The sequence below is a fragment of the Nannobrachium achirus genome (genome assembly GCF_963921795.1).
Source record: "Nannobrachium achirus genome assembly, chromosome: 23".
NCBI classification, from domain to species: domain Eukaryota; kingdom Metazoa; phylum Chordata; class Actinopteri; order Myctophiformes; family Myctophidae; genus Nannobrachium; species Nannobrachium achirus.
In genome coordinates this window covers 774,480-792,481 of record NC_137830.1, presented here as the reverse complement: position 1 = coordinate 792,481, position 18,002 = coordinate 774,480, and the positions used below count along the sequence as shown (strand labels likewise).

The following is an 18,002-nucleotide window of genomic DNA, read 5'->3' as shown; positions in this document are numbered from 1 at the left end:
GAAGCTCTTACTTCATCCCTCTGAACATCAAAGTGGTTCTGATTCCCCAAATCAAACTCATCTCATTGTATCTATAGTTAGGATAAGTATATCGATAGTCATACTATATTAATACTCAACGTATCTATAGTTAGGATAAGTCCTCTACAGGGGTTATAGTTTATGGCTATTAATACTCATCGTATTTATAGTTAGGATAAGTATATCGATAGTCATAATATATTAATAATAGTTAGGATAAGTATATCAATAGTCATAATATATTAACTCATTGAGTGCCAATCCCGAACTAGTTCGGCTTTATTAGCATATCGTAGAGTGCCGATCCCGAACAAGTTCGGCTTTTAAAAAAAAAAAAAAAAAAAAAAAAAAAAATTTTTTTTTTTTTTTTTTGAAATTTTTTTTTTTTTTTTTTTTTTTTTTTTTTTTGGACCCCATCAAATCTGGTGAACATGATTTCAATCGCGATTTTGCATGTTCCACCCCCATACAACCCCATCTAACATACAGGGCAGCCATTTTTGTTTACATTACATGTAAAACATAATGGCGATTATCTCAAGAATGCCTGAACGGATTTCCAATCGGATTTTTTTGTTTGAAAGCTGTGAACAAACTGCACAAATCCACTCCAATGCAATCCAGGATTGCATTGGATTTTTTAGAGCTCATTCTTCTCTGTTTTTTTCCCATGCATGAGGTGTGCAAGGTTTAATCATGGCTAAGTTGACGAAAATAAGGCTTCTAAAATGCTTGGTAGCCAATAGCTAACTTCAAGCTAACTTCATCCTCTTCCTGTACATGCACAAAGGAAAGTGTTCAGGCGAGTAGGGCTTGGGCTTGGGCTCCAGGGCTTGGGCATGCATTACCAGCATATCTCTATTATTCTCTGGTCACTGGGCGCCCTCTAGTGGTGATAGGCTGGCACTCAATGAGTTAATACTCATCGTATTAATAGTTAGGATAAGTATTAATACTCATCGTATCTATAGTTAGGATAAGTCCTCTACAGGGGTTATGGTTTAATAGTTAGGATAATTATTCATATTCATCATATATCTATAATTAGGTTAAGTGTATCGATAGTCATAATATTATTAATAATAGTTAGGATAAGTATTAATATTCATCATATCTATAGTTAGGATAAGTATATCGATAGTCATAAGCCTCAGAGACTCTCTCAGCTTTGGTCGAGATGTTTTCAGGTTGGAAGGACAGCGAAGACTTGATGACTGACGAGTCTTCCTGTGAGGTCATCTTGATGTCCTGTGAGGTCATCTTGATGTCCGGTGAGGTCATCATCTTCATCTCTGATGCGTACGGGGAGGAGGAAGATGATTGGTCCAGGAGAGGAGAGGAGCAGGGGGGTTTGGAGGAGGAGGAGGAGGAGGAGGAGGGGGCGGCGGGACAGGCCTGGTAGGACGGGGGTTTGGGACAGTGTTGGTAGGACACCTGAGAGGAGAGGAGAGGAGAGGAGAGGAGAGGAGAGGAGAGGAGAGGAGAGGAGATCACTTTAGGCAATTTTCTTTCTTTTTTCAAGCTTTGTTTTGGAAATGCGCACCAGGTGGGGCAACGGTGCGCTTTTTCAGTCTGAACTCTGAAGGTAAACTATCTGAAAAGCAGCAGTTGCTAACCTAACGTAGGGTAAATTATGGTGATGGTCTTAATCTCACAGTATGTTAATGCTAGAAACAAACATGTACAGTAGGACAAACAATCACAGTATGCCTTGTCAGTTTCAACATGAATTAATATTCCAATATTCTATTATAATTTACCCTAGTTTGTAAACATCAATAGCAACGTTAGGTTAGCAACTGCTGCTTTTCAGAAAGTTTACCTTCAGAGTTCAGACTTCAGTTTCTTTCCGGCGACTCTACCGGTATTCGCTATTTTCAGTTTGTTTGTCGGTGTTTTCTGATCAGCCTTGGCTTGCCTTGCATTGCTGCAGTAAACTGGCTGGAGGGGTTAAGGTTAAGGTTAGGGTAATGTTTACCTTGGTAGTAGTAGTGATAATAGTCTGTAGAGCAGCCAGGGCCCCCGGGGGGTTGGCAGAGGGGTGGGTTAGGGTTAGAAATAGAGTTAGGGTTAGGGCAGGGGTCGGCAACCCAAAATGTTGAAAGAGCCATATTGGACCAAAATAACCCAAAACAAATCTGTCTGGAGCCGCAAAAAATTATAAAAGCCTTATATATCGTCGTTGTCGGATGGAAACCTTGTATGTCTAAAACTTCGTTTTGTATTTATCATTTAAAAAATGAACTAAACTAGTGAAAACAGCTGATCTACAAGCACACAACGCCTCGCACCGCGAGGCGTTGTGTGCTTGTAGATCTGCTGTTTTCACTACTTTTGTGCGTCAGTCTTGTATGATGAAGCAGGGCTTTACTTTGCGAAAAGAAAAAAAACATACAAATTTGAAACTTGGAGATACAAGGTTTCAGCCCTTTGTCAGTGACAATATATTAAAAGTCTATATTAGCTATATAGCCTACTGTCAAAATGACTAATAGTTAGGTAAAATTAGCCGAAAGTTAAACCAATCTGGGAACTAAATCAAAATCAATATCTTTCTTCACAAATGTGTTCATAAAGGTGTCTACTATCACCTCTGAACTTTCTCAATCACAACTCCCTTGGGGAACTTTGTGGGAACCAATCAAAGTTGGGGGTATCGGGATACCTGGGCCTGGGATTAAAGGGGATAAAATAAAATAAATGCCAATATGAGCATATGGGGTGTGTAATTAGGGTATTTTTGGGCTGCTGAATCCATTCCAATCATTAGTTTTCAGTTTAAATGACTCCTTGGCCATAAAATAGGCCTAATTGGCTAAGGCTTAGCCAATCATGTCATTCGAGTTCACCTGTGTCCTGTTAGTCCCTGTGCTTAAACCCTTTTGAGTGTTCCTTGTCAGATTGTATCATGTTATCCTGTATGTCATGATGTGCGCTTACCCACCTGATCTTGAATAGTTTTCATGAATTCAAACCCTACTCCAACCATTTTTTTATTGCCAATATTATGTCTCATGGACACAAAAAGGTAGTTTGTTGTGGCCTATTTTATGGCCAAGGAGTCATTTTTACTGATAACTAATGGTTGGAATGGATTCAGCAGCCCCAAAATACCCTAATTACACACCTCATACGCTCTATTGGCCATTTTTCATTTTTTCCCCCTTTAATCCCAGGCCCACGGGATACCCCTAACTTTGATTGGCTCCCACAAAGGTTCCCAAGGGAGTTGTGATTGAGAAAGTTCAGAGGTGATAGTAGACACCTTTATGAACACATTTGTGAAGAAAGATATTGATTTTGATTTAGTTCCCATATTGGTTTAACTTTTGGCTAATTTGACCTAACTATAAGTAGGCTACAAATACATAATGAGAATTACATTTAATATTTATTCTACACATTTTTACAGCATTGGAAAGTGTTAAGAATGTTTGTGTCATGTTTGTCCTCCTACAGAAACCATATTAAAACAAAAAAATATATATTTTTCCCCCTATCTTTTTCCCTTAATACATTTTTGAAAAAGCTCCAGGGAGCCACTAGGGTGGCGCTAAAGAACCGCATGCGGCTCTAGAGCCGCGGGTTGCTGACCCCCGGGTTAGGGTAATAGTTAGTTGAGAGAGAGATGAAGCAGGGACAACCTGTTCATAGATTCCACATAGTTTCATTGTTGGACAGCACAATCATCAGTGTATTTTGGATTCATGTCAATGTGTGTTTTCAGATATTTAACCACTTGAACCATCAATTGACCTTTCACTCTGTACTTAGTCTGCCCTTTTCCTCCTCTACACCAAAGCTCTTTGCCAAAAATAGCCGATCTACAAGCTCACAACGCCTCGCAGCGCGACCCCCTGTTGAAGACCCCTGGACTAGAGTAATGTTTACCTTGGTAGTAGTAGTAATAATAGTCTGCAGCGCGGCCGGGGACCCCGGTGGGTTGGCTCCAGGGTGGGCAGGGTAGCGACAGGAGTACTCGGGGGTGTAGTAGTGGTGGTTTGTAGCGGCGGGGAGCTCCCCGTAGGGGGCGCTGGACTTCAACAGCTGCTTCCACCCGGGGTGGGGGGGGTGCGGGGGGGGCTTGACCCCTTGGGAGTCGAAGGTCGAGGAGGAGGAGCAGAGAGGGGCCGAGGAGGATGAGCACGACGTCCCAAAGGTCCTGGAAGGAAGATAAGAACTGCATGTAGATCTGCTATTTTCAAAGTTTCCGCCTCTAATATTTGACAATTTGGCCAATGTTTAATTTGTCATTTTAGAGGTATTAAAATGTCCTTAAATCGTAGAAGTGCAGATACCCTCTATACACTTAAACTGTATGTTGTTTTGTTTACTGTTGCGTGAGAAAACAATGTTGCACATTAAGTTAATCATCTGGGGACCCCCCAAAAATAATTTGGGGACCCTCCTGGGTGTCCCGACCCACAGGTTGAGAACCACTACTGTATGGATGCTTGTCTGCATCCATACAGTACAAGTCACACAGATACAAGTCACAACTGCTGCAACAACTGAACATTTGTTCAAAGATAGTTGGACAACCACTTCAGAGGCTATATACGACTACGTATGATAACAGCATTCTATGGTTGGCAAGAAATATTACCTCTAACAGTAGCCATGTGTTGCATAGAGAATAAGAGGTTGCTGCCTTCAGGAAGGAGATATGGTGATCCAGAATACAATAAGGTCAGACTAAAAAGGTCCTTTGTCCATCAGTCTTCATTAAGGCTTAATCAGGAGTTTGGCCAGAAGTAGGCTTAGCAGTGGACATTGCTCTTGTCTATATTATCCTTATGTGTGTAAACCTGTCTTGTTTTTGTTCCCTTGTGTCAAATGTTTGTATATATGTTTCACATACATGGCTGCTGTGTCGCAAGACAGTTTACAGTTTAGGCATTTAGCAGACGCTTTTAATCCAAAGCGACTTACAATAAGCAGATAATACATCACTATAATAAGCAAGATAATATGTCAGTACATCAACAACAATATAACAAATGCATAGGAATATCAATCTAGAAAAAAACAATAACATAGGTAGACCACGCACCTAATCAGTAAAAAAACCTTTCTAAGCCCTAAAATGCTAACTAGCTTCATGTATGGTCAGTGAGTGTTACAACAGTAGTGCTATGGGTTGTAGTTCTGTAGTTCTAATGGAAGCTAGGGAGTGAGTCTGTAGTTCTAATGGAAGCTAGGGAGTGAGTCTGTAGTTCTGTAGTTCTAATGGAAGCTAGGTAATGAGTCTGTAGTTCTAATGGAAGCTAGGGAGTGAGTCTGTAGTTCTAATGGAAGCTAGGGAGTGAGTCTGTAGTTCGAATGGAAGTTAGGGAGTGAGTCTGTAGTTCTAATAGAAGGTAGGGGGTGAGCCTGTAGTTCTAATGGAAGCTAGGGAGTGAGTCTGTAGTTCTAATGGTAGTAATGGAAGCTAGTGAGTCTGTAGTTCTAATGGAAGCTAGGAAGTGAGTCTGTAGTTCTAATGGAAGCAACTAGGGAGTGAGTCTGTAGTTCTAATGGAAGCTAGGGAGTGAGTCTGTAGTTCTAATGGAAGCTAGGGAGTGAGTCTGCAGTTCTAATGGAAGCAACTAGGGAGTGAGTCTGTAGTTCTAATGGAAGCTAGGGAGTGAGTCTGTAGTTCTAATGGAAGCTAGGGAGTGAGCCTGTAGTTCTAATGGAAGCTAGGGAGTGAGTCTGTAGTTCTAATGGTAGTAATGGAAGCTAGTGAGTCTGTAGTTCTAATGGAAGCTAGGGAGTGAGTATGTAGTTCTAATGGAAGCTAGGGAGTGATTATGTAGTTCTAATGGAAGCTAGGGAGTGAGTCTGCAGTTCTAATGTAAGCTAGGGAGTGAGTCTGCAGTTCTAATGGAAGCAACTAGGGAGTGAGTATGTAGTTCTAATGGAAGCTAGGGAGTGAGTCTGTAGTTCTAATGGAAGCTAGGGAGTGAGTCTGTAGTTCTAATGGAAGCTAGGGAGTGAGTCTGCAGTTCTAATGGAAGCAACTAGGGAGTGAGTCTGTAGTTCTAATGGAAGCTAGGGAGTGAGTCTGTAGTTCTAATGGAAGCTAGGGAGTGAGTCTGTAGTTCTAATGGAAGCTAGGGAGTGAGTCTGTAGTTCGAATGGAAGTTAGGGAGTGAGTCTGTAGTTCTAATAGAAGGTAGGGGGTGAGCCTGTAGTTCTAATGGAAGCTAGGGAGTGAGTCTGTAGTTCTAATGGTAGTAATGGAAGCTAGTGAGTCTGTAGTTCTAATGGAAGCTAGGAAGTGAGTCTGTAGTTCTAATGGAAGCAACTAGGGAGTGAGTCTGTAGTTCTAATGGAAGCTAGGGAGTGAGTCTGTAGTTCTAATGGAAGCTAGGGAGTGAGTCTGCAGTTCTAATGGAAGCAACTAGGGAGTGAGTCTGTAGTTCTAATGGAAGCTAGGGAGTGAGTCTGTAGTTCTAATGGAAGCTAGGGAGTGAGCCTGTAGTTCTAATGGAAGCTAGGGAGTGAGTCTGTAGTTCTAATGGTAGTAATGGAAGCTAGTGAGTCTGTAGTTCTAATGGAAGCTAGGGAGTGAGTATGTAGTTCTAATGGAAGCTAGGGAGTGATTATGTAGTTCTAATGGAAGCTAGGGAGTGAGTCTGCAGTTCTAATGTAAGCTAGGGAGTGAGTCTGCAGTTCTAATGGAAGCAACTAGGGAGTGAGTATGTAGTTCTAATGGAAGCTAGGGAGTGAGTCTGTAGTTCTAATGGAAGCTAGGGAGTGAGTCTGCAGTTCTAATGGAAGCAACTAGGGAGTGAGTCTGTAGTTCTAATGGAAGCTAGGGAGTGAGTCTGTTGTTCTAATGGAAGCTAGGGAGTGAGTCTGTAGTTCAAATGGAAGCTAGGGAGTGAGTCTGTAGTTCGAATGGAAGCTAGGGAATAAGTCTGTAGTTCTAATGAAAGCTAGGGAGTGAGTTTGTAGTTCTAATGGAAGCTAGGGAGTGAGTTTGTAGTTCTAATGGAAGCTAGGGAGTGAGTGTGTAGTTCTAATGGAAGCTACGGAGTGAGTTTCTAATGGAAGCTAGGGAGTGAGTTTGTAATTCTAATGGAAGCTAGGGAGTGAGTCTGTAGTTCTAATGGTAGTAATGGAAGCTAGTGAGTCTGTAGTTCTAATGGAAGCTAGGGATTGAGTTTGTAGTTCTAATGGAAGCTAGGGAGTGAGTTTGTAATTCTAATGGAAGCTAGGGAGTGAGTCTGTAGTTCTAATGGTAGTAATGGAAGCTAGTGAGTCTGTAGTTCTAATGGAAGCTAGGGAGTAAGTCTGTAGTTCTAATGGAAGCTAGGGAGTGAGTCTGTAGTTCTAATGGAAGCTAGGGAGTGAGTTTGTAGTTCTAATGGAAGCTAGGGAATGAGCTTGTAGTTCTAATGCAGCATCCTCTAGAGGAAAGAGGGTTTTCATGGTGGAGAATGACCAGGGCATTACTGACAACTCCTTTAATTATCCATCCCACTATTACAGCTAGAGTAAGGGTTAGGTTTAGAAATCACTTAATATAACTTTATCAGTTTAACCCAGAACTGGCCACATTTTTTATTTCTGATGTCACCATACCAGGTTATTCATATGTTTTCCTTTGTTTATACTTGAGGCTCCCCTTCCTACATTGTACCTGACAAACTACTTTCTAAAAGGTCAAGGATGTCCACGATGTCCACACCAGAGGCAGCGCCACACACCATGTTCAACCCCGATTTAACACTATAAAAGGCTCTAATTCATTCTCCTGCTATACCACCAACATGTGGAACACCCTGCCGCAGGCCTTAAAGGAGTGCAAATCTCTAGCCTCCTACAAGATTGGTCTGAAAAGTCACCTTCAGACGGCCGCTTTTGTAATTGATGTTATCCTATGTAAAGTTCTATCTGTCTGTCTTTCAATGTTATATGAGATGCATAAAGTGGTTCCTGTGTAAATAAGCAGAAAAGCTTACTAGGATCTCCTTTTAGTTGACCTTGTACCAGTACTGTCATGAAACTGTACTTTTTCCTACCTGACAATAAATACTTCAATCAATAGATTACCTTGGGTAGGTACCATAGGACCCAGATCCCAGGTTATATTAATAGTAGTAGTAATAGTAATATAATAAAGTAATGTAATAGATTACCTTGGGTCGGTATCATACGACCCAGATCCCAGGTAAGGGAAGTCGTATCCATGACAACCGGGCCGGGCTACAGCGTACAGCCTGGGGTTGGCCTTCTGCTCCCCCAGATGGGAGGAGTAGTACGGAGCCTTCTGCTCCCCCAGTGTATGATGGGAGGTGTAGTAGGGATCAGGACTCTGGAATGCTGGGTAATGTTGTCCCTGCAGGGGGAACTGGGACTCCACCAATGAGAACCTGTCTGGAGGGTCACATGACAGGAGGGCGGAGCCTAGCTCATAACGACCCTGAAAAACAACCAATCACAGTCAGACAAGCTGGTGTTAGTATTGACAGGTTTAGTTTTAGTTTTGAATGAAATTACAGTTTATGTTTTTACAATATTTTATACTTAAGTCATCTGAAATGTCTTGGTCTTAGAATACTTTTAATAGACTTATATACTAGCATTGGATAGTAACTTTAACACATTAATACACGTTCACAATTTTGTTCACAATATTGCCTTTTTTTTCAGTAGTGAGTGATAAAGCTAATTACTTTCACGTTTTGAGTATTACATATTACAGTTACTATTTTCCAAAAGTAACTCATTCGTTTTTCCACAAGCCTCGGTGGCACTGCTCCAGCAGAGTGTGCAAGTGGCGCTGCGTTGTGTGTTTCTGTGGCGTATGCGTTCGCCCAGTGTTATTTATATCAGGTTGATGGTGATGTCACCAAGAATGCTGGTCACTGATTGGCTAAGGGCAAATAGATACGCGACAGATACACCGAACGCAGCACTTGCGTGCTCTGCTGGCGCACAAGTAGGCCATATATGGCCTACTTGTGCACATGATGCAAGTTGGCACCTCGCCAGAGTGCAGTCTAGTTACTTGCACCTGCAGAGCGTGCAAGCACTGCGATCGGCTGCGTATGTACCGTAGGTACGGTATGTAGGTACAGTATGTAGGTACAGTATGTAGGTACAGTAGGTAGGTATGTAGCATTTCTGGGAATGTCATCATTAGCAGCCAATGAGGGACAAGCATACATTTTCGGGTGATGCCAGTGGTGATGTCACTGGAATCACTAATGGTGACACCAGTGCTGAGTGCACCTCATGGCGCTCTGCTGGCGCACAAGTAGGCCATACATGGGCCGCTATATTTCCAGCTTCACTCCAGAGGGCCACATTATTGCTACATCCTACTTTCTAGTCATTCTAGTATCTCATACAAAAGAAGCAAAAATAGCCGATCTGCAAGCTCAAAACGCATCGCAGCGTAGATCAGCTATTTTTGCTTCTTTTGAATTGGAATCCTGAATTATTTTTTTCTTATTTTTGAATTGGAATCCTGAAATGTAACATTTTGATTTCATTTGAAAGGCATTTAGTTATATACTCATGTTAACTTTATTAACCTAAATACAAATACATTGGTAATAAAACAAATAAAAAACATTTTAATAGTCATTAAGCTACTAATATAGACTGACATAATTAAAGCAGGTCGTGGTTGTAATAGTAACAGCTGAAATAAATAATATATCAGTATTCTGGTATTAACCTGCGGGCCGCATTAAGCGAAGGTGGGGGCCACATGTGGCCCCCGGGCCGCCAGTTGCCCATTTATGCTCCAGAGTGTATGCAGAAACCACGTGTCACGTATCTACGCGTGAATTATCGGATGTGGAAACCATGTGTCACGTACCTACTCGTGAATTAGCCAGTAGCTATGCCCCTCCCAAAAAGCTTTTGTACAATGCTATTTTCGAATAACTTCCTGCTTGCCAAGGTTTGCCTTGGCAACAGCCTTGGCAAGCTGCCGGTTGCTAAGCTAGCATTGGACAAAAGCTTTTAGGGGAGGGGAATAGCTACTGGCTAATTATGGGATGTGGAAACCATGTGTCACGTACCTACGCGTGAATTATGGGATGTGGAAGGGCCGGGACTTAAACCGGATCAAACTGGGTTTAGTTGGGGAAATGAAAGGTTGACTCCCACTTCCTATGAATTACAGTACAATAATACTGCTGCTACTTCTACTAATACAAATAATAACAATAGTAATAAATAATACCTCAGAGTGTCTTTTAGGAGTGAAAGTGGGAGCAGAGATTCTTCTCTTCACAGCTGATCTTCTGGCTTCAGTCTCTGCTTTAGACTCTGGTCTGGGGTGGTCGTGTACTCCTTTAGCCTGAAGTAATAGATTACATTAATGTTACATTACTGAGGTACTCAGACTGGTCTGGGGTGGTCGTGTACTCCTTTACTCTAAATTAATGGATTACATTACTATTACGTTACTGAGGTACTCAGATTACATTAATATTACATTACTGGTACTCAGTGGTCTGGGTGATGGTTAGGGTGACTACTTTAAAAGTTAATACAAACTAAGAATAGCTGGCTGGGAAATACCAGTCAATGAGTGAATAATTAGTTAACAAGGGAACAACCATAGTCAATGAGTTAAAGATTAGTTAACTATTATTAGTAATCTTAATACATTAATAAGGGTTAGTTAGGGTTAATAAGTTGTACCTGAAAGAAAATGGCTTTTCCATCGATTCTCCAGAAGTTACCATAGTCTATGTGTTAATAAGATGTCTATGTGTTAATAAGTTGATAAGTTAATAATAATATTAATATATTAATAGCAATAGTCTATGTGTTAATAAGTTAATAAGTTAATAATAATATGTCCAACAATAGTCTATGTGTTAATACGTTGATACGTTAATCATACTATTAATATATTAATAGCAATAGTCTATGTGTTAATAAGTTAATAAGTTAATAATAATATTAATATGCCTAACAATAGTCTATGTGTTAATACGTTGATACGTTAATAATAATATTAATATATTAAATAATAACAATAGTCTATGTGTTAATACGTTGATAAGTAGTTAATAAGTTGTTACCTGAAAGAAAATGGCTTTCCCATCGATTCTCCAGAAGTTGGTGACAGGATATCCACTGTGTCCTCTGCATGCTAACAGCTCTAATGAAGAGTTACAACTGGGACACAGCTTCTCTGTAAATATATTAATATATACATAATATAATTAATATAGATATATAAATACATTAATGTAATCTATAATAAATGTATATTTCTATCCACTGTGTCCTCTGCATGCTAGCAGCTCTAACGAAGAGTTACAACTGGCCACAGCTTCTCTGTAAATACATTAATACATCGATATATAAATACCTTAATATAATTAATCTATAATCTACAATAAATATATATTCCTATCCACTGTGTCCTATGCATGCTAGCAGCTCTAATGAAGGGTTACAACTGAGACACAGCTTCTCTGTAAATACATTAATATATACATCTATCTCTCTCTCTCTCTCTCTCTCTCTCTCTCTCTCTCTCTCTCTCTCTATATATATAATATATATATATATATATATATATATATATATATATATATATATATATATATATATATACTATTTAAGCTAACTGTTTAAGCTAACTGTTGCCTTTGATTATTATGGTCAGAAATTACACACACACACACACACACACACACACACACACACACACACACACACACACACACACACACACACACACACACACACACACACACACACATATATACTCATATACACATACATAATATATATATATATATATATATATATATATATATATATATATATATATATACTTTTTTGTTTCTGCCTAGCCTTGTCACATATTGCTGGTCTCAGGGTGAGTTTACTATTATATTAGTATATTTAAGTTAATATATATATATATATTAGCATATTTACTCTGTTGTTTCTGCCTAGCCTTGTCACATATCGCTGGTCTCAGGGTGAGTTTGGTTCCGTCCGGTAAAGAACAGTTTCTGGAACAAACGACGACGCCCAGACACGACTTCTTCAGGATCTGACAGTTGTGGTTGTTGGTGTTACGCATCGCCCAACCTGATAGATGGCGCTGTGCATTCTTATCCTCTCCTATTAATACAACAATACAATAAAACATAACATTAAAACATTAATACAATAATACATTAATATGTCAGGTGTAATGCATGGCCCAGCCTGATAGATGGCGCTGTGCATTCTTATACATTATAAAACATATTCTAATAAAACATTAATATGTCAGTGTTATCTTCACCTTTATATAAATAAAACATTATAATAACATAATAATATTACTAGTAAGACGCCTCAGGGCGACACAGTGATGTGGACACCAGGGGTGTGGACATCAGGGATCTCCATATATGGGCATAACAGGGATTTGTTCCCCCTGGCATCACAGGGATCTCTCTAAGGGATCTCTTTTAATATTGATGACATCAGGGAACTCCATATGGGCATAAAAAGGATTCTGTTAGTGTGACATCACAGTGAAGCCAGAGCGTGAAGTCAGAGCGGCAAACCCATTCTGGTAGAGTGGTTCCCCTGACATCACAGCGATATCAGAGCATGTCAGAGCAGCAAACCCATAGACCGTAAAAATGTGTAAACGTCTACATGGACGGACACGGACAAGCTGTGACGTTTCTCATAGTAAACTGCGACCTTTGGTCGCAACAATTAACATTAATACAATAAATCAGGGGTCTTCAACATTTTCATTTTCCATTTAATGATTTCCTTTATCCTCATCTAATCTTGCGGTAATGCACGCAACTGTTTTCGCCAGGTTTTAAGGTCTTATTTGAGTTGTTTCTCATAAGCTCATGACCCTCCTTGCCCATCGGCCCCCACCGTTGCACTTAGGTTCACCGGGAAAACCGCGGTCGCAACCTTATCATAATAATAATAATCACACTTATATAGCGCTTTTCTTGGTACTCAAAATCGCTATACAAAAAATAGCATTTGACGAGGTCTGAGAGATATTAGCTGGGAGTCTGGTTGTTGAGGACCTTGTTGGTGGTGATCAGTATTTTGAAATCAATTCTGTAATTTACTGGGAGCCAATGAAGGTTGTGGTGAACTGGGGTGATGTGGTCTCTAGATGGGGTTTTGGTGAGGATCATATAGTTCATATAGTTCAATCGTATAGTTTCATTGTTTGACAGCACAATCATCAGTGTATGTTGGATTCATGTCAATTTGTGTGTTCAGATATTTAACCACTTGAACCGTCAATACTTAATAAACTTGACCTTTCACTCTGTACATGGTCTGCACTTGAAGCTCTTTGCCAAAAAATAGCCGATCTACAAGCTCACAATGCCTTGCAGCGTGAGGCGTTGTGAGCTTGTAGATCTGCGATTCTTGGCCAAGAGGTTTGGTTAGAGGGAAAAGAAGAGCAGACCAAGTATTGAAGGTTCAAGTGGTTCAATGTTTAATAAGCGGTCTAAGAAATCCATGAACATTTTTAATCTGCAACACAATTTCATACAATACGTAGCTGCTTTATCCCTCTCTCAGCTAAGGGGTCCCTGCTTCATCTCTCTTTCAACTAAGGGGTCCCTGCTTTATTCCTCTCTCAACTAAGGGGTCCCTGCTTCATCTCTCTTTCAACTAAGGGGTCCCTGCTTTATTCCTCTCTCAACTAAGGGGTCCCTGCTTCATCTCTCTTTCAACTAAGGGGTCCCTACTTTATTCCTCTCTCAACTAAGGGGTCCCTGCTTTATCCCTCTCTCAGCTAAGGGGTCCCTGCTTCATCTCTCTTTCAACTAAGGGGTCCCTGCTTCATCTCTCTTTCAACTAAGGGGTCCCTGCTTTATCCCTCTCTCAGTTAAGGGGTCCCTGCTTCATCTCTCTTTCAACTAAGGGGTCCCTGCTTTATTCCTCTCTCAACTAAGGGGTCCCTGCTTTATCCCTCTCTCAGCTAAGGGGTCCCTGCTTCATCTCTCTTTCAACTAAGGGGTCCCTGCTTCATCTCTCTTTCAACTAAGGGGTCCCTGCTTCATCTCTCTCTCAGCTAAGGGGTCCCTGGACTGAAAATGTTGAAGACCCCTGGCCTAAAGTGTTTGTTTATGAATATAAATATAAATATATATACCGTTATAGATGAACCGAACGTATCCGTCCGTCCATTCCTGAAACGGATCAAACTGTTTTGTTTCCTGGGAAAAAAAAAAAACAATAAGTGAAGCACAAAATAAATGACAATTCATTTAATGTAACACGTGACATTATATTTCACAGTAAACATGAGGGTGGTCTCGGTGTTGCCAGTTTTGAATGGAGATATATATATATATAAATATATATATATATATATATATATATATATATATATATATATATATATATATATATATATATGCCTCAAGAGGAATCATGGCAATTGTTGTCTTTACTCTGAAAGCATGTTGCAGCTTTTACCATCTAAACTTAGTTGTTTAGGGTTCATATTTTAGATTTCAATTACAGAAAAAGAAAAGATGAGTGTTAAACTGTTTTCATTTATTGCTTTGAATCGTTTTAGTGATGTGGGTGGGGACATGCGTACAAGTGGCTAAATATATATATTTTTAGACACAATAAGCCCATTCACAAGATGCACCGCAATCTTTCATGGTCAGATGTGACTTGGGGTTGGGAGAGTGTTTTCTGCAGGTGATTCAGTCCGAGTGTATCAAAGGGTGCATTCGGAAATGCGCACCGGGTGTGGTTAGGGGTTAGGGTTAGGGTTAGGTTTAGGCATAGTTTTACTGAGGTTAAGGTTAGGGTTAGGGTTAGATTTAGGCATAGTTTTACTGAGGTTAGGAATAGGATTAGGGTTAGGGTTTAGGCACTCACTACACTGAGCACACACCCAGTGCGCATTTCCAAACGCACCCTTTGATACACTCGGACTGAACGACCTGCAGAAAACAGTCTCCCTTATGGGGTTACTGTAAATGGTAATAAAGAAATCACCAACTTATTGTGTCTAAAAAGACATATTTAGCCACTATTATTTAACCACTGAAATCAAAATTGCTAAAACATATCATATTTCATATTTTCTTTTCTCTAATTACAATCTAAAATATGAACCCATGTTGTCCTTTAATCTCTCCATCTGGTTTCCAAGCAAACATGTTCCTCACTGTATTCATCATGGCAATGAACAAACAGCTGAAACCATGTCCCACATCTTAAACTGGTGCCATGTAGGCTACATAATGTATAGGCATGACAGAATGGTAGATTTGATATCAAAAGATATCTCTTCAGCTCATGCTATATAATCATTCTACTGTGAAGCTGAGCATGTTTATCCTGTGTAACGATGATTCTGTGTTCTCTAACATTTCAGCTAACAGCCCTGATGTCATTGTTGTTAATGAAACCCACAGGGAGGTGTTTATTCTCCAGGTCGGCTGTACCTTTGATTACAGCTTCTTAACCAAAGAGTTAAAATATCAACAGCTAGAGCAGACCATCTCACAGCTAGGCTACAGATGTAAACTTTTAGTTTGTATCTTTGGTAGCCTGGGACACAAGTTGGTTGTGAGGGGCCTTCAAATGGCCGTCCTCTCCAAAAGGAGGGTCAACAGTTAGCAAGGTACTGCTCTGTATCAGCTGTTATAGGAAAACACTCAATTTATATCCTTTACCCATGACTGTTGTCTGCTGTGTTTGTACAGTATTGTATGTAACAATGTTCTGCCCTACATGCACTTTGTAACTGGCTGTTTTCCTAATTATCTGACTGCACTGGCATTGTTTATGTCCTTTGTACCCTTAAGGCATTGTTGTACCGGTACTTCTGCTTATGTGGACATAAATGAACATTTCAGAGCGTGCGTGCGTGCGTGCGTGCGTGCGTGCATGTGTGTGTGTGTGTGTGTGAGTGCATGCGTGCGACATGAAGGTCACGTGATGACATCATGAAGGTCATGACCCTAATCTGTCTATCTGTCTGTCTGTCTGTCTGTCTGTCTGTCTGTCTGTCTGTCTGTCTGCCTGCCTGTCTGTCTGTCTGTCTGTCTGTCTGTCTGTCTGTCTAATATGACACTTTAACTCGTGCATTTATCACACAAAAAGACACACACACACACACACACACACACACACACACACACAGACACACACACACACACACACACACACACACACACACACACACACACACACACACACACACACACACATATATTATTATTTTGATTGTATTATATTGACTGATTGTACTGTGTACACTTCTGCTGTGGCAATGTAAACTTATGTTTTCTCATGCCGAGAGAGAGAGAGAAAGAGACAGAGACAGAGACAGAGACAGAGACAGAGACAGAGACAGAGAGAGGGGCGGTTTAGGCTAGTGGTTCTCAACGTTTTCAGGCTGCGACCGCCAAAATAATCATATTTTAACTGGGGACCCCCACCCTACCCCCAAAGGGGACCCCCACTACCCTGACGAGGACTTGGAATTGTAAGAGTTGAGGCATTACATTTTGTTTAACACGGTTCTATTGTGAAAATAGCAGATCACAACGCCTCGCGGCGCGAGGCGTTGTGAGCATGTAGATCTGCTATTTTCACAATTTCTGCCTCTAATATTATAGTATTATGGCCAGTCTTAACATGGTCTTAAAAGGCCTTACATTGTCACATTAGAAATATGCAGATACCCTCTATAGTCTATACACTTAAATTTTATGTTGGTTTGTTTACTGTTGAGTGAAAAAACAACGTTGCGTATTAAGTTAATCATCTGGGGACCCACAACATAATGTGGGGACCCCCCTGGGGGTTCCGACCCACAGGTTGAGAACCTCTGGTTTAGGCTACCTATCAGCATCACAATGCGCACGGCAAGCCGCTGGCTTTGACCGGCTTGATCTCCTTAATAGGAAAGCCAGTCCTTCAGCAGAGTGTGTTTCAGTTCACTGGTACAAGGTCAACTAAAAGGAGATCCTAGAAAAGACTATGCTTATTTCCATAGGAAACCATTGACGTATCTCATATAACATTGAATGACAGACAGCTAGAACACAGTACTATGCAGTAGATATAGTAAAAAAAGAAAAGAAAAGAAAAGACAAAAGTAAATAAAAATAAAATAACAGTGCAAAACTGAATGTACAACACTGATTTAGCCTCCACACAACACTATGTATGACACTGATCAGGAGAACACTAGTACTAGTGGTTCTCAAATATTATTATTATTATTATTAATAATATTATATCTGAGAGTGTACAAATGGACCCTAATTTATACTCTCCCAGAGTCACAGAGCTGTCATGGTAATTCAGGGCCATCTCTTTATGTGTTTTTGTTAATATTATTGATATTTAATATTATGAAAATGTCCATCACAAGCCAGCATGTGGATGAGCCCTGGTTCTGCGTGTGTACAGTAATAAGTATGCTCAATCCCAGCTTCCACCTATCATTAACAGGTGGTTTGAGCCATCTGAACGGCACCGTTGATGCTGGCTGTGATTTCACTGTAGGTTACTGTCCATCATTCACTACCATATATGGGTGTGATTTCACTGTAGGCTACTGTTCTGTTGTCTGTAGTTCATTCAATCACAGAAGTATTTTGATAGCAGCCTATTATGTTTTTAATTTATATTATCTTTTTATAACCCGGCCACGCTGTGTTGCATGCTCATGCATGATCAGACTCATAACCACACTTTCAGACTTGAAATGAATTCAGAGAAGATTGAACTGTTTGTATTTAGAGTATACTCTACATGTTTTATTTTTAACAATATTATGGAGAAAAACATATTTCATGAAAAATATATTGGCCTATACATATTTTCTTTTTCTTAAACTGTAAAAAAGTAAGTAAGCAGACAGTTTTGATAGACCAGAACACTTTCCTGATGATCAGGACACCAGATTGATGTGTTCTTTCTTTTCACTTGATTTTCTCCTCAACCAAAACTCCAAGTTAGTTATAGGTAGGTGGTTAGGTAGT

At 40.1% G+C, this 18,002-nt stretch overlaps 1 protein-coding gene across 1 annotated transcript in view; it reads right to left on the bottom strand.

The window, feature by feature from the left end:
• Positions 1 to 1,119: 1,119 nt before the first annotated feature.
• gcm2 (glial cells missing transcription factor 2) overlaps positions 1,120 to 18,002 on the bottom strand; it is a gene marked incomplete at both ends in the record, with an annotated part of 19,721 nt that continues 2,838 nt past the window's right edge. Inside the window, 7 exons of the mRNA XM_080753894.1 lie at positions 1,120 to 1,455; positions 3,913 to 4,183; positions 8,151 to 8,422; positions 10,214 to 10,327; positions 11,061 to 11,173; positions 11,932 to 12,120; positions 14,135 to 14,198. Of these exons, the coding sequence (XP_080610020.1) occupies positions 1,120 to 1,455; positions 3,913 to 4,183; positions 8,151 to 8,422; positions 10,214 to 10,327; positions 11,061 to 11,173; positions 11,932 to 12,120; positions 14,135 to 14,198 (1,359 nt within the window). The remainder of the gene's footprint in view (positions 1,456 to 3,912; positions 4,184 to 8,150; positions 8,423 to 10,213; positions 10,328 to 11,060; positions 11,174 to 11,931; positions 12,121 to 14,134; positions 14,199 to 18,002) is intronic.